The following is a 25,363-nucleotide window of genomic DNA, read 5'->3' as shown; positions in this document are numbered from 1 at the left end:
ACAGGGTTGAGAATGTGGAGGTAAATTGGAATTCCTCAAAAAAAAAAAGTGGCCGTTTGCTGACCCAAACCCACCCCGATGAAGATTTAACCCAGACATTTTATAGAATCATAGATTTTATAGTATTAGTACACTGCTTTCAATACCTACATTTGTGGCTTTTTATGTTGAATATCCATACTGTTCATGTTAATAATCCCTGAGCCATTGCCACACCCTGACCCACATGCACATTTGTTTTCTCCTCTGCTGACAGCGGTGTTAGAGCCTGGATTAGTGGCTATTTGCAGACCCCCCCCGGTACTTCATCCAAATGTACATTTCCCCTGTGAGAGTGAATAGGATCATTGGTCATTTTTTATTGATCAACCCATCCACTTACATTCTTCTTTCCATCTGTCTGAAAAAACATTTAAATGTTGCATGAACATGTTTGTTTATACTTGCTGCAATTGCCTTCCCTGTTTACTCAGCTCTGTTGCTATCTTGATGCCTGATTCTCCTTCGCTCTAAATACCTAATTTTTAACCTGTGCGCCCTGATATTTCAACCCTTGCCAGAGGCATTAATTTACCCAGATGACTTTGGAAAATTACACTTAGAATCTTGAAAACGTCAATTCAATCGCTTCAAAGTCTCCTTTGACAAATAAAACGCATTCTATTTTCTTAGCCTTTCCGCAAAAGTTAATGTTCTCGATACCAAGTCATTGTGGTTGTTTATCTATTTTGAGGATGTTTTGATAATTTTTCCATAAAAATCATTTGGGGGAAAAAAAAAGTATTTTTTAATGCTGACTATTTAAAACTAGTGTGCGTTCTTATGAGTTAGAAATACATCTAGACAAAGGTTGGATAATGTGCTAAATAGAAATCAAAAATAGTTTGCACCCATACAATCAAAAGCCCTTTCATCTCTGTCTCTGAACAGAGATATAAAGAGAGAAAGTGGGTTTTTTCAAAAAAGCCAGAAGGCAGCCAAGTCAGATTTTGATGAAGAAAAATTTGTAGCTATTATTCTGAGGCAGGTTTGAAGTCTAAAATGTTGCAGGAACAATTAGAAAACCTTATCTTTAAGTCAAGTAAGGCCGATGTGGGTTGTGTGTGTGTAGTTTTATTATCTGCAGATAAGTTCATTGATTATACTGAATAAATCTGCTGACTATTGCTCTGTATGTTCATTGTAATGTCAAATGCAACCGTGTAATGATTTGTGCCAAACCACCTGAGTTCACTTTCCGAGAGATTGAAGAAATAAATATTTAAGTCATTAGGGCAGCACGGTAGCATTGTGGATAGCACAATTGCTTCACAGCTCCAGAGTCCCAGGTTCGATTCCAGCTTGGGCCACTGTCTGTGCGGAATTTGCACATCCTCCCCGTGTGTGCGTGGGTTTCCTCCGGGTGCTCCGGTTTCCTCCCACAGTCCAAAGATATGCAGGTTAGGTGGATTGGCCATGATAAATTGCCCTTAGTGTCCAAAATTGCCCTTAGTGCTGGGTGGGGTTACTGGGTTATGGGGATAGGGTGGCGGTGTGGACCTTGGGTAGGGTGCTCTTTCCAAGAGCCGGTGCAGATGCGATGGGCCGAATGGCCTCCTTCTGCACTGTAAATTCTATGAAAAAAAAAAAATTGTGGATGCTCAGTCATTGAGTATATTCAATTCTGAGATCAACCGTGCTATCGGATTTACTGGGGTAGAATAGAGAGCACTTTACATTGCTGTAAACCAGCCTTAATTCGGATACTGGGAGGCCTGAATGAAAAATTATAATTCCCCAGCACTTGTATTCCTTACCTTGATCATCACAAAATTGAATAAAAATGGGTTTTTAATCCTTTAAGAATTATGTAGTTTTACCGTCACAAAAACGGAGAGAACAATGGGGAAGAATGATTTTGATTGTTATATATAGTAACATATTCAAAAATATGTTAGTAACACATTCAAAAATAGCATGTCCACATTACAATTCTTCTCAAAATAAGTAAAGAAATGTCCTATAGTTTGTACAATTTGTACAATTCTAGTTTATAGTTTATAGTAATCAGCATTGTAAACATTTATGACTTTTTGGCTTGCTTGTCTGATTAAAAATGAGTGCTTTAAATGTTGGATGCCAAGCTTGGATAATGGTGTTGATGTGCAGAGGGATCCCTTGTATTAGTTCAAGAGGGCACCTTGTATCTCTTTCTTAATTGTGTCAAGTCACTACCAACCTCCAAAAGAACAGTAATATCTCAAAGCTAATTATACGTTTCTGTTTGACTATGTTGGTTGATTTCAAATTCCCAGTAATCTAATCCTTAAAGCTTTTTCTTCAGTGGAAGAAAATTATTGCTCATGTTGCCACTAGCTATCTTGGCGATTTGCCAATAACATTTTCTTGACCTTTTGATTAAGTTGGTGAACAAATTGAGGGTTAGCAAAAACAGAAGAAAAGATTTCTATCTGTTGCAACTTTGGTTCTTTGGATTTTTCTAAGTTCAGGCAGTGTTGCAAAAGAGATTTCCTGGGAAATAATGATAATTAAGTACTGGGGCAAAATGTCTTTATTGGGTATTGTATAATCCTTCTCCATAAGATTGCAGCTGTTGAAAGGTCATTGGTAATTAAATAATACAGCTTTCATTAAGCTCTATGATTCAAATGCCACAACTTTAAAAAACAATTTAATTTGTTTTCAAGTTTGCAACATCTTGCACCTAACAACGTTGACATGCAGGGCAATGGATTTCACTTTGCATTGATTCAGATTAAAAGTACTCTGATTCTTTGGTTTAGATCTGTTCAAGTGCAGTCAGTTGACATCAGTCATGTAGTTTAGTATCATCAGCAAACTTCTGAACAGGAATCCTCAAGTGCTCATGGGCGAAATTCTCCGTAATCGGCGTGATGTCCGCCAACCGGCGCCAAAAACGCGCAAATCAGTCCGGCATCGCACTGCCCCAAAGGTGCGGAATCCTCCGCATCTTGGGGGGCCGAGCCCTAACCTTGAGGGGCTAGGCCCGAGCCGGACTGATTTCTGCCCTGCCAGCTGGCGGGAAAGGCCTTTGGTGCCCCGCCAGCTGGCGCGGAATTGACATTGCCAGACGGCACATGCGCGGGAGCGTCAGCGGCTGCTCACGGCATCCCCGCGCATGCGCAGTGGCGGGAGTCTCTTCCGCCTCCGCCATGGTGGAGACCGTAGCGAAGGCGGAAGGAAAAGAGTGCCCCCATGGCACAGGCCCGCCCGCGGATCAGTGGGCCCCAATCGCGGGCCAGGCCACCGTGGGAGCACCCCCCAGGGACAGATCGCCCCCCCAGGACCCCGGAGCCCACCCGCGCCGCCTTGTCCCGCCGGTAAGAGGTGGTTTAATCCACGCCGGCGGGACAGGCATTCTAGCAGCGGGACTTCGGCCGGGGGGGGGGGGGGGGCGCCAACTGGCGCGGCGCGATTCCTGCCCCCAGCCGAATATCCGGTGCCGGAGAATTCGGCAACCAGCGGGGGCGGGATTCACGCCAGCCCCCGGCGATTCTCCGACCCGGCGGGGGGGTCGGAGAATCTCACCCCAGGTGTTGGTTGCTCTCAAGTAATCTGTGGTGCATCGAATTGCCAAGATGGCCAGTAGCTAACTACCTCTAGCCCAATTCTTTGATGGGAACCGGTCTAAATCGGTGTTTTCCAAACCTTTTTCCCCGGGACTAACTTTTACCAACCGGACAACCAGGACCCATGACGGCCAACCTTCCCAACCCATCGTTTTCGCTTACATTTGACCTGACTGGTAAGCCTGCTTGGCCCTCACGATCTCACTTGCTTTTGTCATTCAGTGTTACATTTCTGCTAAGGATTTAAGCTGATGATTTAATTCTCACTGGATCCTTTGAAAAAATTTAAAGTTTTGGTCTTCAAATGCCTCTTAAGTTTTGAGGGTGTTAAACTTTAATTTTCTAATCCTTTCCTGCATATAACACACAAGAACGTTGCATTGGTACAATTAACAAAACCATACCTCAAGAAATCATCTTCACGTTGCTTTGTTCCCTTAGTTTCTTCTTAGTAGGCTGTCCACCAAAGGCTCTGGACCTCTGTATACAGCTCCTACTAGCCCTGTTCGAAGCCAGGTGGACTGAAGCCTTGTAAACTCAGTTAACCGCTAAATGCCCCTGTAGGATCTCTTATTTTCTTCCAAAAATAAGGTACTTAGTCGGTTGCTAGAGGTGTCCAAAATACACTTTATTACTAAGAATTTACTTGATACACTTGCATAAGAACTGAATCAAAACTTAGATCAAATAATACATAAACTTGTCAGAATGCAGTGAAAAATCATTAAAATATTAACAAAAGGAAAAGAAAATACTTCAAAAATAAAAATAATTTCTACAGATGCTTCAAGAATTCCGGAAGGCTAGAATTCTTCTTTAAAAAAAATTAATCGTACAATCATATTCTTAAGGAAATCCTTATCTCCAGTTTAATCCCTTACTCATTTCTCATTGTTTTTTGTCCTCAGCTGAGACTCCCCGATTCGTTAAGAAAGGTGTTGATCATTCAACAGGTGATTAGTTAATTAGACATTAATCACTTAAGATTAATTAATATTTCCCTAACACAGTATAGTTTCCCATGTGCTTTCTCACGGTCTAAATATTTGCGTCATGACTAGTCTCTAACCTTACTATGTTACTAGATTGTTGCAATTCTGCTGAATGTGCTTTCATATTGTTTCTTTGTGAGGCTGATACAGCACATCCTTCAAAACATTGTTAGTATCTGTAGACATGACCTTAAGGGTTCAATAGCTCACGTATGTTTTATAACTTTGATTAAAATTTTTGCAGCCTAAGTATTTCCAAGAATCATTTTACTTTCCAATATATATTAAGTTGATTTCTTAAAGGACCCCAAACAATTAATAAATCACACAGCCCCATTTGCTCTCCAGGGCAAAATTAAACATGGCGAAGGGGATCAGACAGCCATAGCAGGACATTCACATGGGCTAGGCGGAAGTGCAGGAGCCAATATAACCAAGAACTTCCCACCGGGTGTGCAAATACCTCCGCCGCTTCAGTCTATGCAGGGAATCAGCACAGTTTCTGATCAAGATGCAGAGCTGTGAGCTGTGCTCCATGGACGAGGCCTGCTCCAACACGGCAGCTTCTGCAGGACATCCCAGCTCAGCCGACCTGTGGGCGAGGCCCACATCGCCCTTGGCACGGGGACGGGCTGGCTTCGTTAGCTCAGGAAAAGGGGTGGGTAGAACCCTGATGCCAGCAGAAAGATCCAGAGTGGAGCAGGAGTGGAGTGGCTCCTCTTGGCTATTTTAAACGTGCTGTCACTTGTAGGGTTCTGGACAGCCTTTTTCGAGGCAATGTCCAAGGTTGTGGGGTGAAAGTGGAACCGTGTCCGAGAGTGGCAATCTTTGGGGTATCGGAACAGCCAGAGTTACACATGTGGAAGAGGGCCAGTGCCCTAGCTTTCGCTTCCCTAATCGCACCTGCTCGGCTGGCGATCAGCAGCACCACCACAGCTGCAGACTGGCTGGCAGACCTGGTGGAATTTCTCCATCTGGAGAAGATTAGGTTCACCATCGAGGGTCGTAAAAAGCGTCCACAAAGCATGGGGGCAATTCGTCGGCCTGTTCCAAGACATGTCCAAAGCCAACAGCGACTAGAGAAAGAGGGAGAGACGGGAGAGAGCAGACAAGAACACATGCCACCAGGAGGTACAAAAAGGGAAGGAAGGAGGAAATGAGGAAGAAACTCAGGGGAAGCACAGGGAGAAACAAGGGGGGGGGAGCAGCGGCAGGAAGCCCCCCCCCCCCCCCCCCCCCCCTGCCCCGAGCCCACAAGGCCTGCAACAAAAAACACAGATGGAAAAAAGAGAACAGAAGCTCAACGAGAGAATACCCAGGGTGGAAGACCCCAAGGAGGGGTCAGAGAAGATCTATCAAGAAAAATGTACGTACATAAGAAACTGTATAAATTGTAAATATCAGGCACAAAGCTTCACTATGTTAAATTGAAAATGGCAATAAAAATATTTTTTTTAAAGTATAGAAAATGCACTGTCGTTCCCCCACTTGTGACAGGGCTGCTTGTGGGTTCGAAGTTCAAAGCTGGGTTGTCCTTGTCCATGTCAGAATCCAGCTCCTGATAGGTGATACAGTAGGTTTTCTGTTGCTTGACTTGAAGGGGCTGTGTGGTGGCACAGTGGTTAGCACTGCTGCCTCACAGCGCCAGGGACCCGGGTTCAATTCTGGCATTGGGTGACTGTTTGTATGGATGATGTGGAGATGCCGGCGTTGGACTGGGGTGAGCACAGTAAGACGTCTTACAACACCAGGTTAAAGTCCAACAGGTTTGTTTCGATATTACTAGCTTTCAGAGCGCTGCTCCTTCCTCACCTGAGGAAGGAGCAGCGCTCCGAAAGCTAGTGATATCGGAACAAACCTGTTGGACTTTAACCTGGTGTTGTAAGACTTCTTACTGTGTTTGTGTGGAGTTTGCACATTCTCCCCATGACTGTGTGGGTTTCCTCCGGGTGCTCCGGTTTCCTCCCATAATCCAAAGATGTGCGGGTTAGTTGGGGGAGTGGGCTGGGCAGGGTGCTCTTTCAGAGGATCTGGGCAGACTCAATGGGCCGAATGGCCTCCTTCTGCGTTGTAGGGAGTCTATGGTTCTACGGAAGGACTGTTCCAGATTCCTGACAACAATCTGCCGGCATCCTGTATCCTTTCAGCAGGTAATCCCCATCAGTTGGTGATCTTGTCCTGGCATTGTCCTTTTCCTTCACCGTGTCCTGATCACCTTCATCAGATGGGGCAGTCCGTGTAAAGTCCTCATCCCCTCTATTCAGAGCCATACTGCTGCTGCCGGAAGTCGAGGTCGACATTCTTAAAAGCCGGTCGCAGCCGTTGGGTGCTTCTCCCTTGATCAGCAAGGTCGCGATCAATCACTCCGCGACCCACCCCTAGGTTGCAAGCCACAGTTGGAAAACCTTAGTCTAAATAGGTACTTTTTAAGAAGATAACTTTTTCTCACAACAGAAAATTGCTCCCAATGAGTTCCTTCTAAATTCTTGAAAGAAAAGTACCCTCATTCAAGCTGATTATGAAAATCACTATCACTTACCTTTGTTGGATAATTCAGTTGGGGAATACGGTTATAATTTTACTTTCATCTGGTCCTTGTTCTAATTAAACTAAGGTCAAAATCATTTGATTGTTTAGTTTCTTGTGACCTTAAATTTCTCAAATCCTGCCAACTTTCAGTTTTCCATACTTAGTGAATATATACTGCAATTTATTTCTTGGCACTTGCAAAGGATCAGTCATATCTGCCATTTTCACTAACTGGTTGGAGCCTGTTTTTAAAAATTCATACAAGGGATGTGGGCATCGCTGACTAGGCCAGCATTTATTGCCCATCCCCTAATTGCCCTTAAATTGCACTGCTTGCTGCGCCATTTCGGAGGGCAGCGAAGAGTCAACCACGTTGCTGTGGGTTTGGAGTCACAGGTAGGCCCGACCAGGTAAGGATGGCAGATTTCCTTCCCTAGAGGACATTAGTGAACCTGATGGATTTTTACGACAATCGACAATGGTTTCATGGTCATCATTAGACTTAATTACATATGTTTGTTGAATTTGCCGTGGTGGGATTCACAGCGGTCCTCAGAGTATTACACTGGGTTTCTGGGTTACTAGTTTAGTGACAGTGCCACTGCCTCCCCCAACTCATTCTAGGAAATCATCATGCCACATTCTTCTGTTACCTTGCCTTTCTTATGAAAGGACTTTATTAGTCTTCATATGAAGTTCATTCTTTTATGTAGTTAGAATTGAAGTATTAATTATTCCAGGCAATTCTTTTGCTTTATAGTAGTAGAACAGGTTCCTAACTCACTGGAGATGGCAAGTGGAAAGCATGGGCTACTCTAGCCAGACAGAGTTTTACTCAAATGTTATCTGCAGAGCAGCTACTTGAATAAATTGTATGCTTCCACTCAGCATTTCCATCTTGATCTGATGGTACAGGAGGTGAGCACACCGATGCCGTTACTACCAAGCCGCCTTCAACAATTAAGCCTTCAGACATCCAGCTCCAGTTTCTGCACCATTTTGGTAATTGTGTGTGAACGTTCAAAGAATGGTCAGAATGTTAGTTTTATTATAAATGAGGGCCGGGGTTTTCTGGCCATTCTCATCGGCGGGATCTTCTGGTCAAGCCAATGGCGCTGTGGGGCGCAAAGAACCAGAAACCCCATTGACAGCATGGATCAGAATGGCCCGCAGCTGGCCAAAGGTGGGCTGCTCTGTGCCACTGCGAAACGCACTGTGGTGCGTGGCGGGCAATCACTCCCAAGGTCTTTCTCATTCTTTCAATGTAACTCAACATTCACTTGTGTCTCAGTATGAAATTTTGTTTGATGCTCCTGTGAAGCACCTTTACTATGCTAAAGGCATACTATAAATGCAAGCTGTACCTATATGTGTTCTTTTGTCATCCATACTGATGGTATTGTACTTTTGCCTCTGGGCCGAATGTCACTGGTGTTGGTGCAGAATGTGCTGGCGTACAACAGTGAGGAAAGCTTTCTGCGGAAACTCCACTGTGGAGCAAAGCTCTTAAAGTTGTGGATCCACAACATGGTGATCCCCACGCCTTCTTGGATGTGGATTATAAGCGACATTATAAGGAATGAAGAAAAACTCAACTGAAGAAGATAATGAAACATTTTACTGTTACGTGATTTATTTTTTTAAATTTAGAGTACCCAATTCATTTTTTCCAATTAAGGGACAATTTAGCGTGGCCAATCCACCTACTTTGCACATCTTTTGGGTTGTGGGGGTGAAACCCACCCAAACACTGGGAGAATGTGGAAACTCCATACGGACAGTGACCCAGAGCCGGTATCGAACCTGGGACCTCGGCGCGTGAGGCAGAAGGGCTAACCCACTGCGCCACCGTGCTGCCCCCTGTTAAGTGATTTTAAAGTCTTGTTTAAGAAAAGATATTTGCGCTTTATAATCAAGGTGCTTTTGATTAGCTCGGCAACAAGGAATAAGTTTAAAGAGGAAAATGTCACCGGTTCTGTGGGCTTTTCTCTGTACTTAGCTGCTTATGAAGTATTAATGGCTTTTTTGGGCTCTCAGGATAAATCCTTGTTTTCTGTACAGTTATACATCTGTTAACAGCACTGAAAATTTATGGTTATAATGTGTTTACCTACATTATTAGTCACTACAGATAAAATTAAACTCCCGTGGACTTATAGTCGGTTACTAGGTTTGCATAATACTTTCTTCCCATAACTCCTCCAAAGGCTTCTCATATATTCCAGGGTTAACATTTTCAAATAACCATTCCTGCTCTATTGTACAAAACCAATCATTCTGAAGAAAGTTTCTAAGCTTCTGTGCTCTCATTTCATATCCGCATTGTGTAACTTAGAACATTTTTATTCAAATACTAGAAAGTACGGTAATTTTTAAAAGTTGCTAAGTATCACTTGGTTGTTTTCCTCTTCCCTCTCCTCCCCCAATCATGTCAACATGTGCTGACTTACTGTCCTACATATAATAAAGATTCCAATCAATCCTGTGTCCTACCTTCTGCATAGTGTTGTTCATACTCGGAACATTGTTTTGCTCCTTTTTCTGTTATTTGCCCTTATCGTAGAAGCTTGGCTGCTTCCTTTGCTGCTTGTTAAATTATTGAAGATTACACTCGGACAACTTTCAGCCAAGAAATTTTGACCAAAGGAGACACATATTAGCTGCAATTTTGACACAGTTTTAATTGTATTTTGATTATCACTTTTTCACAGAATTGGATGATGACAAAACCTGTACATCGTTGATACCTAACTAGAGTTGCTTTATTAATTATTTTAATTCACCTGCAAGCATGCATTATTGACATAGTTTACAGTGGCAATGTGAAATATGGCATTCTGTTTTTTGTAAATTGATGGACAGTTCCTTAACATTTTGCAGCATTTAAATTGGTATTTAGTTTCTCTATATCAACTATGGTTGTTTTCAATATTAGAAATTATGTGCAATTAGAGAGTATTAACATACCTTGCATTCTTACGATAGTTCTCATTTGAAGTGACATAATTTTCATTCTGTAAATTATATGAATAAAGCATAAACATGAAGATTGCACTCTTATTCTATCCTTTCGTAACTGACCTATCTTGACAGCTTAAAATTCTTGATATAGCTGTTCCTTCTTTTGTATCTATCAACCTAGTAAAATTGTGGTGCATAAGAAGAGCTCTCTAAATCTCTCCTGTCCACATACATTGTCAAAGTAACTTATTAACAAAGTTCGCCCATTTACTAATTACTGCTGTACTTGCAAGTTGTATTGGAAAATCTGGCAATAATGTTTTGAGAGTGTAATTATTTTTTTTCTTTTTAATTAGGTAGAGCTAATTAAGGGAAATTCACAAAGCGTAGGACTGACTTTCCGCCAAGTCCAGGGCAGTGATGGAGATGCAGTGCATGTTAGTGTTGAAACTGTGACCCCTAACTCATCGGCTGCAGCTGCCGACCTCCAAAAGGGAGATCGTCTCATCGCAATTGGAGGTGAGAACATATCCTGTTTATATATTTATCGTGAACACCAGCAAATTAATTCCTATAAATGGAATTTTGCACATTTGCAAAGCTGCTAAACCAGCCCATGTTCAATATGTGTAGACAGTGTGCCTTGTATTTTGCACCTGAAATTTTCCAAATATTGTGTTGCTCTAAACTTTACGCTACACTGTTGTTTATGTAATACATTCATATAATTGGGATTGATCGTTGCACAGTCGGTAGGTAACCTGCTTGGGCTATTTGTTTTCCATTGTTTTGTTAAATTGACCAGGGCACCTCAAGTGAAAAGATCAGGAACCCATGAGATACTTTAGGCAAAAGAAAATACTGTTGATACTCCAAAGGTCAGGGAGCATGTGTGGAGAGAGAAATAGAAATCCCATTTCAGTAAATTGTGCAGAAAAGTTTGGCGGGGGGGAAACATTTACATGAAGAGAAGGGGAGGAGGCATCCTTTTGAGATCTAGGATGAGAATGATTTTGAGGTGAAGCCAATGCAACATGTATTGTTTTCTGCATATTTACCAATACACCAGGAGGGAAAACATGTGGGATATTGTCTGTTTGCAGCTTAGCGAAACGAGAGGCAGGTTCAGCATACTGGATGTAGTATTATCAAAATACAGAAGAGAAACGTCATGACAAAAAGAGGGACAGAATAGTTTTGTAATCCATATAACTTTACAATCTGGGGTTCGTGCACAGTAGGCCGACAAGGGGATCCATGAAATCATCAGAATTTCTGTGAGCATTCGCAGTCGGCAACACCATAATCCACAGGACAGTGTCTTGAGCATTTTGTATGTATGATTATCTTTCCTGTAAGACTTGACTTGCCAGTCCATTGTTTCCGTTGCTATGTAATAATAAAAACCCATTCTACACTGTTGGCATTGTTTTTCTTCGGGTAGGTGATAATGGTCTTTGGGAAGTTACCAGAGGGAGGCCCTTAGTCTGTGTCAATATTTTCAAAGGATTCATCCATACAGAAAAGTCTGAAATTCTCTGGTTGGGTCAGCAGCAAATTGTTGTGTATTCTAACAATATTTCCTTTTGAGCTTGACTGTGGGGATATCCATATGAAAGAGCTAATTAAAAAATACTAGGTGGTGAACTTGCCTGAAAAGAAATATCATAGTTTTGTCAATTTTGTGTCCAGGTTCCTGAGGCCTTGTAATCCATGCTGGGCCACCTCTGGTTGAAGCAATTAACAATTGATAACCATAACTTTTGTTCTTATTTCAAATGCTGAGAACGGTGTGGCCACAATTGTGATACAATTGAAATCAATTAATTCACTAATGTCTTTCGGGGTTGAAATCTCTACCTATCTTGTTTGCACACAATTCTTCTCTCGGACTCTAGTTGGTGCTTAGTACCATGTGAAGTGGCCTTGCAAACCAGCCAGTTGGAAAATCAATAATCAAAACCATCCCAATGGTGGGACATAATGGAGTGTTGACCAATGTTGCTCCCATCACAAAACAAATTCTCCAAAACAAGTGCTGTTATGCATATTGTTATTGTCCAGAGGAAATGTGCCTTGTGGCCTTGAGCGTACAGAAATCTGAAGGAAGAAACAAAGGCACAAACAACACCGCTTGTTTTTTCTCCAAGTGACATGATCTTTAAATTTTGCACATCTGGCCTGGTGGCCTGTGCTCTCTTAAGCACAAGAAATGGTATTGACGCACATGACCCCAACCTTGCTCACCTATTAGGGCTGTGATGAGACACTTGTCAAAAATAATAAGGAAGAAAAGAATATAGGAAGATAGTATTTTGCTCTTTTGCTGGTCCTTTTTATTTTTAACCTCATGACTGACCAACATATACTCAAACTCACATAAAATATTTATATTGATTTAATTAGCTGAAAGTCTCATTGGGTCATTAAAATCTGGAACTTGCCTTTTTTTATTTTTAAACTATTATGAGTTTGATTTGAAGCTTTTCTATTCTTACTGGTGTTTCTCCTTTCACCTTGTCTGAGAGGATTGACTTTTTCAGGGCTATAGTTGACCAGACTTTCTCCTTTACCACAATATTCACCTGTGAGCCTTCGCCACGATCCTTAAAATGGTTCAGTCACTGAGGAATATTAGAGCCAAGCTCAACCCTGTCCTCAAGTGTTGCTAGCTAACTTGATTATAAGTAGTCATCAATTGTTAAATCAAATTTGGTCTTTATTCTTTCTGTATTTGCAGATTCATTCCCCTAAATGGTTTGCTGGGAATATTAGTTGAATTGCACTGGAAAAATAAACTCTACATCCTTTTTCATGGCAGAGTTAAATAATTACCTTCACTTCCTTGAATTCTTAAACACAGTTTTGTTTTAAATAAACTCTGTTGAAAGTTCCTTGTTTCAAATTTGGATTGTACACTATTCCAGTGGAAATGCTGCAGAGATTCAGATTGGAAACCTAGTCACTCATCACTCAAGACTGGCTGTATTATTTTCATGATATAAATGATGCCTCAGCACCTATGTTGGAACATTGAGGGTGAGGAGGTGGGAGAAGTCTGCAGTGTATAGTAACAAAAGAAGATTTTATGTGGAGGTCAATAGGCTTCAATTAGATCTCATTATAACCACAATATTGGGGCAAACCAAGTGTACAACTACCAAATATACTTCTGAGGCCTTGCAGCTGTAAGTAAGTTGCCAAAAACTCTGGATTTTATACCATGAAGAAAGGCAAAGGCAGTACCTTGTCATAGGTCCTTTATCCACCTGACTTTAGCATGCTATCATTAATGGGACTGATTTTAAAGGTTGATTTGCCCTCTGTTTATGTGGTTGTGCCCTACTGCCAGTGCTTTCAAACAAAACTCTGGTTTGATGTAGAAAATTGCTCTTTTGTTTAAAAAAAAAATAAATGTATGCAGCTCCATTCACCACATGAAGGGAACTCAATTCAATTCAATTTCCATTACAATGGATCTTGTCAGTTTATTGGCCAATATGGGAGTTATTGTGTAGCAGGTGCCACCATGAAATAATAGTGTCCATGAATTTTATTTGTAGTTCTGCCTTATTCTGAGTACAGATTGAGAGTTAGCATCTCAAAATGGCAGTGATTCAGAATCCTGCCTTTTTCTTAAAAAATAGAATAATCTTCACATCCATAACTGAAAGCATAAGGTAGAACATTTCAATTCAAATAGTGCAGTATAACTTCAATGGTGGCTGCATCAGTACATGCTGTAATTTTCTTCCGCTTTCTGTGCTGCAACACAACAACATGGTCTATGGTAACTTTTAGAATATGCATTCTACATTCTTGATTAAATGTACAGTAAAAGAAATAGATCTGAGCTCACCTTTTTATATTTCCTATACTGTTCCCACTCACCCATGTACTTGCTGACCTATATTGACTTGCATTCAAGCAACCTATTGATTTTAAAACGCTCATCCTTCTTTTTGAATCTCCTCATGACCTTGCCCTCTGCCTATGTCCGTAACCTCCACCTTCTGGAATATCTACCATCTTCTGATTCTGGCCTCTTCTGCATCACCAATTTTAACTGTACCCCATTGGTTGCCATGCCTTCAGTTAACTAGGCCTCAGGCTCTGGAATACCCTTCCTACGCCTTACTGCCTCTCCACCTTGCTTTTCACCTTTAAGACACTCCTTCAACCCCACTTCTTTGACCAAGCTTTTCGTCATCTGACCAAATATCTCCTCAAGTCGGCACTGTACTTCATTTTATAATAGTCCTGTGAGGCACTGATGCATGTTTTATTATGTTAAAGGCACAATATTAGTTATTTTTATTATTGTACTGTTCAATAGCCCCATTATCTGTCGTAACTGCATTATCTTTCATAGCTCTGTGATATCTGTCATGGCGCTGTGATACATACATATATAATATTCTTTGTTAGTGTCACAAGTAGGCTTACACTAACACTGCAATGAAGTTATGGTGAAAAATATATTTAGCCAACATTGTAGTTATCTGCTCCTTCACAATGCATTTTGCAACATAACATAACATGGGACCTTCACTGCACAACACAGAGAGCAGTGGGGTGCAACCTCTTAATTGTTTAGCCATACAGTGACAAGTGGTGGTCAGGCTTCAAGGAAGATGTCAATGTTGGTAGGATAGGTGGCACAGTGGTTAGCACTGCTGCCTCACAGCACCAGGGACCCAGATTAAATTCCAGCCTTGGATGACTCTCGTGTGGGGTTTGCATTTTCTCTCCGTATCTGCGTGGGTTTCCTCCGGGTGCTCTGGTTTCCTCCCACAGTCCAAAGATGTGCAGGTTAGGTGGATTGGGAGCTCTTAGGTAGGGAGCTCTTTCAGAGGGTTGGCACAGACGTGTTGGACAAATGGCCCCCTTCTGCACTGTAGGGATTCTACCTGATTTTTGGCAGCTAAATTACTGGAGATGCTTTTCTTCTTTCATGGGATGTGAATGTCACTGGCAAGACGAGTATTTTTTGTCCATTCCTAATTGCTCTTGAACTGACCTTGCTAGGCCATTCCAGAGGGCAGTTAAGAGTCAACCACATTGCTGAGAGTCTGGAGTTGCATGCAGTCCAGTCCAGGTAAGGCTGGCAGATTTCCTTCCCGAAAGGGCATTCCTAAAATACAGTAGCGAAGTAGATGGGTTTTTGCAACAATCAATGATAGTTTCATGGTCACCATCACTGAGACGAGCTTTATATTCCAGATTTAGAATCATAGAATTTACAGTGCTGAAGGAGGCCATTTAGCTCATTGAGTCTGCACCGGTCCTTGGAAAGAGCACCAATTTATTAACTGAATTCAAATTCCGCCAGCTGCCATGATGGGATTTGAACCCATGTCCCCAGAGCATTAGTCTGGACCTTTGGATTACTAGTCCAGCAACATTACCACTATGCCACCATCTTCTTGTTCATTCAGCCAGAGTCGATGGAGAGTCCAGAAAAATAACGATAAAGTGGTTCAGCTTACCGATAGGATTCGTGTAGTACTGAGCCACACGGTCCAGATCAGCTGGCTGATTTAAGCCAGAATTGTAGATGGGGCAGAAGACTTGGACTGGACTAAGGTGTGAGCAAACAAATGAGCAATGGTTCCCACTCCGACTCGCGATCTGTTGCCTCCTGTTGGAAAGTGTACACGGACACAGTTCAAGATCAGGCGAAGATGTGCTATCTTTCTTCCCCTCCTGGTAGAATTATCTGCCAAGACTCACCCCCTCAACTTACATCAAGCCACTTAAATTCGCCAGAAGAATACTATCCGTGACTCTTCAGCATAGTTTTCACATGGTTCAGGAACCAGACTCCTGGCTGTTTGTTTTCTCTTCCTCTCCCTAGCTTGAGGGGCACAGAAATCAATTCTTGTGCTCCCACCTATTTCTAAATCTGCATTCAGTGCTGATCAGGGTTTGAATTTGGGATCGTAGCTGATATCACAGCTCAAAATGAACTTACATACTGGTCCATCATTTATTCATGATTAATTAATCTCTGTTACACAACTTATTCTTGTTGTTTAAGCTTAAAGTGTTAGAGCAGTAAATGGCATTTCATTGATTTTAACTTGATAAAGTTCACATGATAATTACAATGAATCTAATTCCTGGACAAACAACTTTACTGTGATGCACTGTATCCATAAAAAGACATGACACAAAACAGGATATTCAAAGGGGAGAGCTGGATGTGAGAAACAAAGGTCATTTTAGTATTTGACTACACAATTCTAGCCTGAATCCCTGAGAGCAAAATTCCGTAGAAAAATAAACAAGTTTGGAAAGTGTCCAGAGGTAGATTAATTGAACTTGTACCTGTGTACAATTCAGTTTGTGCTTCACATTATAAACTATCTCCGATTTATAAAAGATTGAAAATACTAATCTTATAACGTGGATGCAATTATTGCTCTGCTTTTATGCTAATGGTTTGACTCAGTTACTTGTTCAGTAATTAGATCCAGTGTAATTATGATGTGAACTTCGTCAGGCTAAAATCAATTAAATGTCACTTAACCACTATAAACGTTAAGCTTAAACACAGCGGCCAGTTGAGCAAGGGACCTGAATTAACCTCTACGCAAAACGATTAACCCCGGGTGCTTCAGCATTCTAAACAATTGGAACTATATTTTAATCCTGCTCCCTCCAAACCAATCGATTATCTATTGTAAGCAGAAAAAAGATTGTCCTTCATAATCTCTTGATTTTTGAAGGGAATTGTGCGAGTGAACCTTTTTAAGACTTTGTATAACAGGTGTAATGGAAACAATTTTCATTCAGTATTAAATTGAGACAGGTTTCTATACAATTGTGCAGCAATTAATGTTAAAATGGAAGCTGACTTCCCTTTTGATCTTTATAACTTTAAAATGACAACAGGACCCCAGCTATCAGAGAGCTCGGGCAGGTAATTTGATTTATAAATTAGCTAGGATTTTGGGTACTAATTAAATTATTGGTTATTTGAAGTAGTGCAGGTGCCCTATATGCAAGACCCCAGTCTATGTCTATCAGGCACGAGAATAGTTTCAATTGGTGGCAAGTGTTAAAAGCTTACAAATAAATGCATCATACCATAAATGGCTGAACCACCAAAGAACGTTGTCCTGCGAGTAGTTCTGATTGTTTAAAAGCAATGACAAGTAGGTAAGAAGTGAACAAGTTCAGATTTCAATAGCCAACTGCTGTCAAAAGCAAATGGATTTTCAGGTCTTACCTTTAAAGAAAGGATATTCAGTATCTTTTTTAGTCCACCCATAGTTATTGCTTCCATGCTTTACGTTGCCTTTGTCCCATGAAATGTCTACGAGGTGCATCACGTAAATCACCTCCCACGTAATCATTTAGAGGTTTAGACATAATTCTTTGCAGTAGTTTTCAGTTTCCAGACCTTTTTTTGTGAAACAGTTTATGCATTGTGTATGTCAGGTTCAGAGTGTTAATGTAGTCTGCTGGGAGGCATTCTTGAATAGTTCTTCATACTTGTCAGGTGAATTGGATATTCTGAATTCTCCCTCAGTGTATCTGAACAGGCGCTGGAGTGTGGCAACTAGGGGATTTTCACTTCATGCAGTGTTAATGTAAGACTACTTGTAGCACTAATAAAGTATTGTTGTACAGTATTACTTTTCACGGCACCTCGTAGCTGCTGTGATGCCTTATTTAAACAAGTCAATTTATTTTAGCCTTAACGTTAACAATTTGATGGATGCTATTCGCTACCTTTTGCGACAGACAGATAAAATCATTGAACTTGCCACATTGTCTCGGATATCAGAGATGAGCAATGGTTGTTAGGTCTGTGGAACATTGTCCCATTCATGATAGGCATACAAGTGCAGTGACAAAGCCCCAAAAACACAGAAATAAGCCATTGACCCACTGGAGCCTGGCCTGCCGTTCAGTTAGATCGTATCTCAACCCAATTAATGCACCTTTATTCCGTATTCCTTGATGCCCTTAGCTGACAAAAATCTATATAATTAATTCTTAAAAAGGTCAATTAGCCCAGCATCCATTGCCTTTAGGAAGAGTAAGTTTCAGTTTCCCCTGTTATTTGTTTGCCAAAGCTTCCTAATTGTCTAATTTTAAGATTTTTCCTCCTTGTTCTGAATTCCCTGCTATATAATATAGTTTATCTGTATCAACCCAATAGAATCCTTTAATAATTTTAAATACTTTAATTAACTCAACCTTCTAAACTCGAGTAAATACAAATCAAACTTATGCAACCCCTCTCCTCATGACTTAATCATTTAAAGCCTAATATTCTGGTGGATCTTCACTGTACCCCTTCCAAGGTAATGTATCCTCCGAGTTTGCTGTCCAAACTGAGAGTAGAACCCCAAATGGACTTGACCAAGGCTCTAGGCAATTGAAGAGCCCCTTCCTCACTTTTGAATTCCATATATTCGCAGTAAAGACTAACATTTGTTAGAGTCCTTCCTTCTGATTTCCCTACGTTCCCATTTCTTTTATTTTAGGTCTGTGGACTCCTCATCGGAATGCACCTTTAAGCAGTGCATTTAAGCTGAGGCAGCCTACTAATCAGGATTTGTTTTTTGGAGAGGAGAACACAGACCCATTGCCACGGAGGGAATCTTATGGACCAGCTTTGGAGGAAGTTGGTCCGAATGGCTGGCTGGCAACCTGTGGGTTGGCCAGGGACAGTGTTCTGGCTGACAACAGTCAGAGCTGGTCAGACGTAATTAGACCTTTATTATATCGTTGAAATGATCTTGAATCTACAAAGAAAGTAGTCCACCTTGCCAGGGAAAATTCTCTCAAACCTAGAAGGAAGAAACATCGTAGCAAAAGCTTAAACTCCTGAAAGACTTCATTTGGAAACCTTCACAGTGCAACGGAGATCTTTTATTGTATTTCCCCCCCCCCCCCCCCCCCCCCCCCCTCCATCAACCTTTCCCTCTACTTGTGTGGACGTAGAGTGGGGTGTGTTGGAAAGGGGGGGGGGTGTTGGGTATGGGATATTAGGTAGTCGGTTACATTTTTGTCAGTTTAATTATATCACTGTTAAATAATAAAAGGTTATTTGTGTTAAATTTACAAACTTGGTGACTGCAGTTTATTGGGCTCAGCCAAGGTCCTCGGATATTTTAACATAACATCTAATTTCACTTGTGTTGTGATTCCAAGTCAAGTGTGGCTGGAATTGACCGCGCACTAGCCCAGGGGCTAGTCAAAACCTTTTTTTTTTCGTGCCTGTGCACTTGCATATAGTGATATGTGTGCCTGGACACCTAAATTCTTTTGCTCCTCTCCAGCTTCTAGTCTTTCACCATTTTTAAAATATTCCTATTTGGTGTTCTCAGATTCACAATGGGTGACCTCAAGCTTCCCTACATTAAATTTGATCTGCTGTAGTTTTACCCACTCATTAACTTGTGTGCTTTTTTTTATAACTTCATCCACATGTCTCACTGTGCTTCCGAATTCAGTGTCAACTGCAAACTTGAATGTGGAACCCTCCACTCCTTCATCCAGGTTATATGCTGAGAAGCTGAATCTCCAATATTCCCTAGGAATTACCACTTGTCACATCTCACCAATTAGAGAGCAAACCCTTTATCTCTACGCACTATCTCCTACCTCCCAACTAATCATCCATATCACACAGTAATGTAGCAGTAAGTAAAGTCACCATAGTTCCAGGTGGCCATAGGCTGCTTTCCCCTTTGAGGGGGAGAGCTGACTGGTGGTGATTTAACCTGAAGATCACCATAACCTCAAGTGAGGAGCAAGGTTGAGAAGGCGGAGCCTTCATGAAAAACCTCAACCGGTACAGGATTTGAACCCACGCTGCAGCCCTTGTTCTGAGCTAAACGTGTTCCCGGTAGCAAGTCCTTCTTAAACAGCAATACTGCCCTGAAAAAAATTGCGGTGGTTTTTAAGACCTCTTTGGCATCAGAAGATAAAAATCATGCACTTTGAAGAAAAAATTAACTGCAACATGCACCGAATAATTAGAAATAGAAAGAGTTGAATGATTCATCAGCTTGTTTATTAGAGAGCCAATGTCTTTCTAATGCAACCCCTATTTTCCATGTTTGTGATTTTATTGCATGAAAATTGGCAGTGCACCAACCACTTTGATAGAATTATTTCACTACGAGTGACCATAAGTGACAGTCTGGCTCAATGGAAGTAGACTGGAAATCATTAACAGTAGAAGAGCATTATTAGATAATACAGGAGGTATTATTCCTCTACTAAGTGCATGCATGTCTTCCTTTTAAGACTGCAATAGCTAACTACTAAGTACATTCTTTTAAAGGTTAAGTATTACCAAGTTTATTTATTACAAGAAACCTGTTTTTGCTAGTTCAAAGAAATAAATTAAGAATTTGCATTTATATGATGTCTTTTGTGTCCATGGGATATCCCAGTAGATGAAAATAGTCATTGCCGATTTACACACATTGAGCAGATCAAACAGATCATCTGTTTTGGTGGTTTTGTTGAGGGATTTTGAGCAGAGCTCTGGAGAACATACTCACTCTTCAGATAGTGCAGAGAACATTTAGGTATACTTCAGAGCAGGAAGACAGTGTCACAATTTATGACATTGCAGCTTTGGAAATTTGTTTTCCTGCAAACTTATTCTATACATTACAAATGATTATACTGTATACTATCTGCAGTGGGATGAATGGAAAATGCATACATATGAATATTTTTAAAATGTTTATTTTTAGTCTCTCAAACTTGAATTCTGGAGCATTTTGAGCATTTACAATTACAGGGTGGCTGAGATGTGAAATAACTGTTTCCATTGTGCACTGGGTTTTCAGAAACTGTGTTGCATTTGATGTAGTTTAGATTGGTGTGCCTCTGAGCAGCGTGATGGTATTTCAGGTACATTGTACTAAACAAACTGGCAGGAGCCCACTGTTTATCTTAGTCACTTTAAGCCTGCCCATCATCTTTTTCTTCCCCTCCTGACCATCATCACTGCTACCCCCCCCCACCCCCCCACCCCCCCCTTGCCTCACCCCTTTGATAGTTCCATAGAAAATTCTCCCGAGGTTTTGTTTCCCTCATTGACTGGCTTGATGTTCTGTCAAATGCGTGCTATTCCTTCTTTAAGAATTATTTTCTCGGCTTAAAATGTATTCGGTGAATAAAGTTAGAGATTAAAATTTCTGTGTGCATGCACTGAAAACTGTTTTTCGGTAAGATTATGTTTATGCCTCAGATTGGGGATAGGAAAGAAAGTTTGGTAGCTGAGAAGTATGTGAGAATTTATAGTTGAAAGTAATTTTGTAGATTCTCTTGCAGCTACAAGTAACACTGGAAGAGATAGGAACAGGAGTGGGCCGTTTGGCCTCTCGAGCCTGCTCTGCCATTCAATAAGATCGTGGCTGATCCGACATTCCTCTCGTCCACTTTCCTGCCCTTTCCCCAGAATCCTTGATTCCCTTACTGATCAGGAATCTATCACAGCCTTAAATATGCACTCTGCCCTCAGAGCTCTCTGTGGCAAGGCGTTCCCCAGAATCTTAACCCTCTGAGAGAAGAAATTCCTCTCATCTCATTAAATTGGCAGCCCTTTATTCTGACACCGACCCTCTGCTCCTATACTCTCCCACGAGGGGAAACATCCTCTCAGCATTTACCCTATCAAGCACCTTAAGAATCCTTTATGTTTGATTGAGATCACCTCTCATTCTTCTGAATTCCAATGAGTAGATTCCCAATCTGTTTAACCATTACTCATAAGACAATCCCTCCATACCAGGGATCATCCTAGAGAACCTTCTCAGAACCACCAATGAAATAATATCTTTCCTTAAATAAGGGGACCAAAACTACTCTCAGTGCTCCAGATGTGATCTCACCAGTATCATGTACAGTTGCAGCAAGACTTCCCTACTCCATCCCCCTTGAAATAAGGGCCAACATTCCATTAGCCTTCCTGATTACCTGCTACACCTGTGTGCTAGCTTTTCGGTGTTTCATACACAAGTACCCCTAAGTAAGACCATAAGACATAGAAGCAGAATTAGGACTCTCGACCCATCGAATCTGCTCCGCAATTCCATCATGGCTGATATTTTTCTCATCCCCATTCTCCTGCCTTCTCCCCATAACTCCTGATCCCCTTATTAATCGAGAACCTATCTATCTCTGTCTTAAAGACACTCAGTGATTTGGCCTCCACAGCCTTCTGCGGCAAAGAGTTCCACAGATTCACCACCCTCTGGCGGAAGAAATTCCTCCTCATCTCTGTTTTGAAAAATCGTCCCTTCAGTCTGAGGCTGTGCCCTTGGGTTCTAGTTTCTCCGACTAGTGGAAACATCCTCTCCATGATCACTCTGTCTCGGCCTCTCAATATTCATAAGTTTCAATGAGATACCTCCCTCCCCCCATCCTTCTAAACTCCATAGAGTACAAACCCAGAATTCTCAACCATTCCTCATACGACAAGCTGTTTATTCCAGGGATCATTCTTGTGAACCTCTTCTGGACCCTTTCCAAGGCCAGTACATCTTTTCTTAGATACAGGGCCTAAAACCGCTCAATACTCCAAATGGGGTCTGACCAGAGCCTTGTACAGCCTCAGAAGTACATCCCGGTCTTGTATTCTAGCCCTCTTGACATGAATAATAACATTGCATTTGCCTTCCTAACTGCCAACTGAACCTGCACGTTAACCTTAAGAGAATCGTGAACAAGACTCCCAAGCCCCTTTGTGCATCGATTTCCTAAGCATTTCCCCATTTAGAAAATAGTCTATGCCTAAATTCCCCCTCCTAAAGTGCATAACCTCTCACTTTTCGACATTGTATTTCATCTGCCACTTCATTGCCCACTCTCCTATCCTGTCCAAATCCTTCTGCAGCCCCCTTGCTTCCTCAATACTACCTGTCCCTCTACAGATCTTTGTATCATCTGCAAACAGCGACAGTGCCTTCTTCCAGATCATTAATGTATATTGTGAAAAGTTGTGGTCCCAGCACAGACCCCTGAGGCACACCACTAGTCACTAGCTGCCATCCTGTAAAAGACCCCTTTATCCCCACTCTCTGCCTCCTGTCAGTCAGCCAATCCTCTTTCCATGCCAGGATCTTACCCTAAACACCATGGGCTTTTAACTTTATTTAACAGTCTCCTATGCGGCACCTTGTCAAAGGCCTTCTGGAAATCGAAATAAACCATGTCCACTGGTTCTCCTTTGTCTGACTTCTTTGTTACCTCCTCAAAGAACTCTAACAGATTTGTCAGACGTGACCTCCCTTTGACAAATCTGTGCTGACTCAGTCCTATTTTACCATGCACTTCCAAGTACTCTGCGATCTCATCTTTAATAACAGACTCTAAAATCTTACCACTGACCGAAGTCAGGCTAACCGGTCTATAATTTCCCATCTTTTCCTCCCTTCCTTCTTAAACAGTGGTGTTACATTAGCCACTTTCCAGTCCTCTGGGACCCTTCCTGCCTCCAGTGATTCCTGAAAGGTCACCACCAATACCTCCACAATTTCCACAGCTATCTCTTTTAGAACCCTAGGATGTAGTCCATCCAGTCCACGTGATTTATCCACATTCAGACCTTTCAGTTTCCCCACAACCTTCTCCTTAGTAATGGTCAATATACTCACCTCTGCCCCCTGATTCTCCTGGAGCTCTGGCATCCTACAGCTATCTTCCACCCTGAAGACTGATGCAAAGTAACTATTCTGTTCCTCTGCCGTTTCTTTGTTTCCTATTATTACTTCTCCAGCCACATTTTCCAGTCGTCCCTCTCTTATCTTTTATATTTTGAAACAAACTCTTCCTATCTTCTTTTATAACACTAGCTAGCTTGCACTCATATTTCATCTTCTCTCCCCTTACTGCTTCTTTATAGTTGTCTTCTGCTCGCTTTTAAAGGCTTCCCAATTCTCTGGCTTCGCAGTAATCCTCGCCACTTTGTCTTCTTTTTCTTTTTTCTGCTGTCCTTGACTTCCTTCGTCAGCCATGGGTGCCTTGTCCTCCCCTTAGCATGTTTCCTCCTCCTTGGGATGAATTTCTGTTGTGCCTCCCGAATACCCCCCCCCCCCCCCCCCCAAACTCCTGCCATTGCTGTTCCACCATCTTCCCTGCTTGGCACTTTTCCCAATCAACTCTGGCCACCTCCTCCCTCATGTCTTTGTAGTTACCCTTATTTAATTGTCATACCATTACATCTGATTGCAGCTTCTCCCTCTCAAACTGCAGGGTAAATTCTATCATATTGTGGTCACTGCATCCTAAGGATTTCTTCACCTTAAGTTCCCTAATCAAGTCTGCCTCATTACACATCAGCAAATCCAGAATTTCCTGTTCCCTAGTCGGCAGTGTCACAAGCTGCTCCAAAAAAAAATCTCTTAGATATTCCACAAATTCCTTTTCTTGGGATCCACTATCAACCTGTCCACCTGCAGATTGAAGTCCCCCATGATTATTGTGATATTGCCTTTTTAACGTGCCTTTTCTGTCTCCTGATTTATTTTCTGTCCCACATCCTGACTACTGCTAGGGGGCCTGTACATAACTACCATCAGAGTCTTTTTACCTTTGTGATTCCTCAACTCTACCCACAGAGATTCTATGCCTTCTGATCCTATATCGCTATGTGGGCAGCACTGTAGCATAGTGGTTAGCACAGTTGCTTCACAGTTCCAGGGTCCCAGGTTCGATTCCCGGCTAGGGTCACTGTCTGTGTGGAGTCTGCATGTTCTCCCTGTGTCTGCGTGGGTTTCCTCCGGGTGCTCCGGTTTCCTCCCACAGTCCAAAGATGTGCGGGTTAGGTGGATTGGCCATGCTAAATTGCCCATAGTGTCCAAAAAAATGTAAGTGGGGTTTACGGGGATAGGGTAGATACGTGGGCTTCAGTAGGATGCTCTTTGTAAGGTGCAGACTCGATGGACCGAATGGCCTCCTTTTGCACTGTAAATTCTATGATTCTATGATCGCTCCTTGCTATGGATTTAACTTCATTCTTTACTAACAATGCAACCCCGCCCCCTTTGTCCATCTGCCTGTCTTTTCGATAGGACACATATCGTTGGCTATTTAGATCCCAGCCCTGGTCCCCTTGCAGCCATGTCTCTGTGATACCCACAACATCGTACCGGCCAATTTCAATGTGCGCAACAAGCTCATTTACCTTGTTCTGTATACTGCATGCATTTAGGGACAAATCCCTCAATCCTGCATTGACCACCTCCCTTCTCACACTTGTCACCTTTTTTGCTCTGTCTGAGGGTAATGTTGTTCTCTTATTTTGGTTCT

At 41.9% G+C, this 25,363-nt stretch overlaps 1 protein-coding gene across 1 annotated transcript in view; it reads left to right on the top strand.

The window, feature by feature from the left end:
* Positions 1 to 25,363, top strand: part of pdzd8 (PDZ domain containing 8) — a 260,442-nt gene that overhangs the window by 228,865 nt on the left and 6,214 nt on the right. Inside the window, 1 exon segment of the mRNA XM_072479485.1 lies at positions 10,429 to 10,591. Coding sequence (XP_072335586.1) covers positions 10,429 to 10,591 — 163 coding nt within the window.

The sequence above is a fragment of the Scyliorhinus torazame genome, chromosome 16, assembly GCF_047496885.1.
Source record: "Scyliorhinus torazame isolate Kashiwa2021f chromosome 16, sScyTor2.1, whole genome shotgun sequence".
Lineage (NCBI taxonomy): Eukaryota > Metazoa > Chordata > Chondrichthyes > Carcharhiniformes > Scyliorhinidae > Scyliorhinus > Scyliorhinus torazame.
Note: the sequence above shows the minus strand (reverse complement) of the source record. Positions and strands in the feature narration are given on the sequence as shown.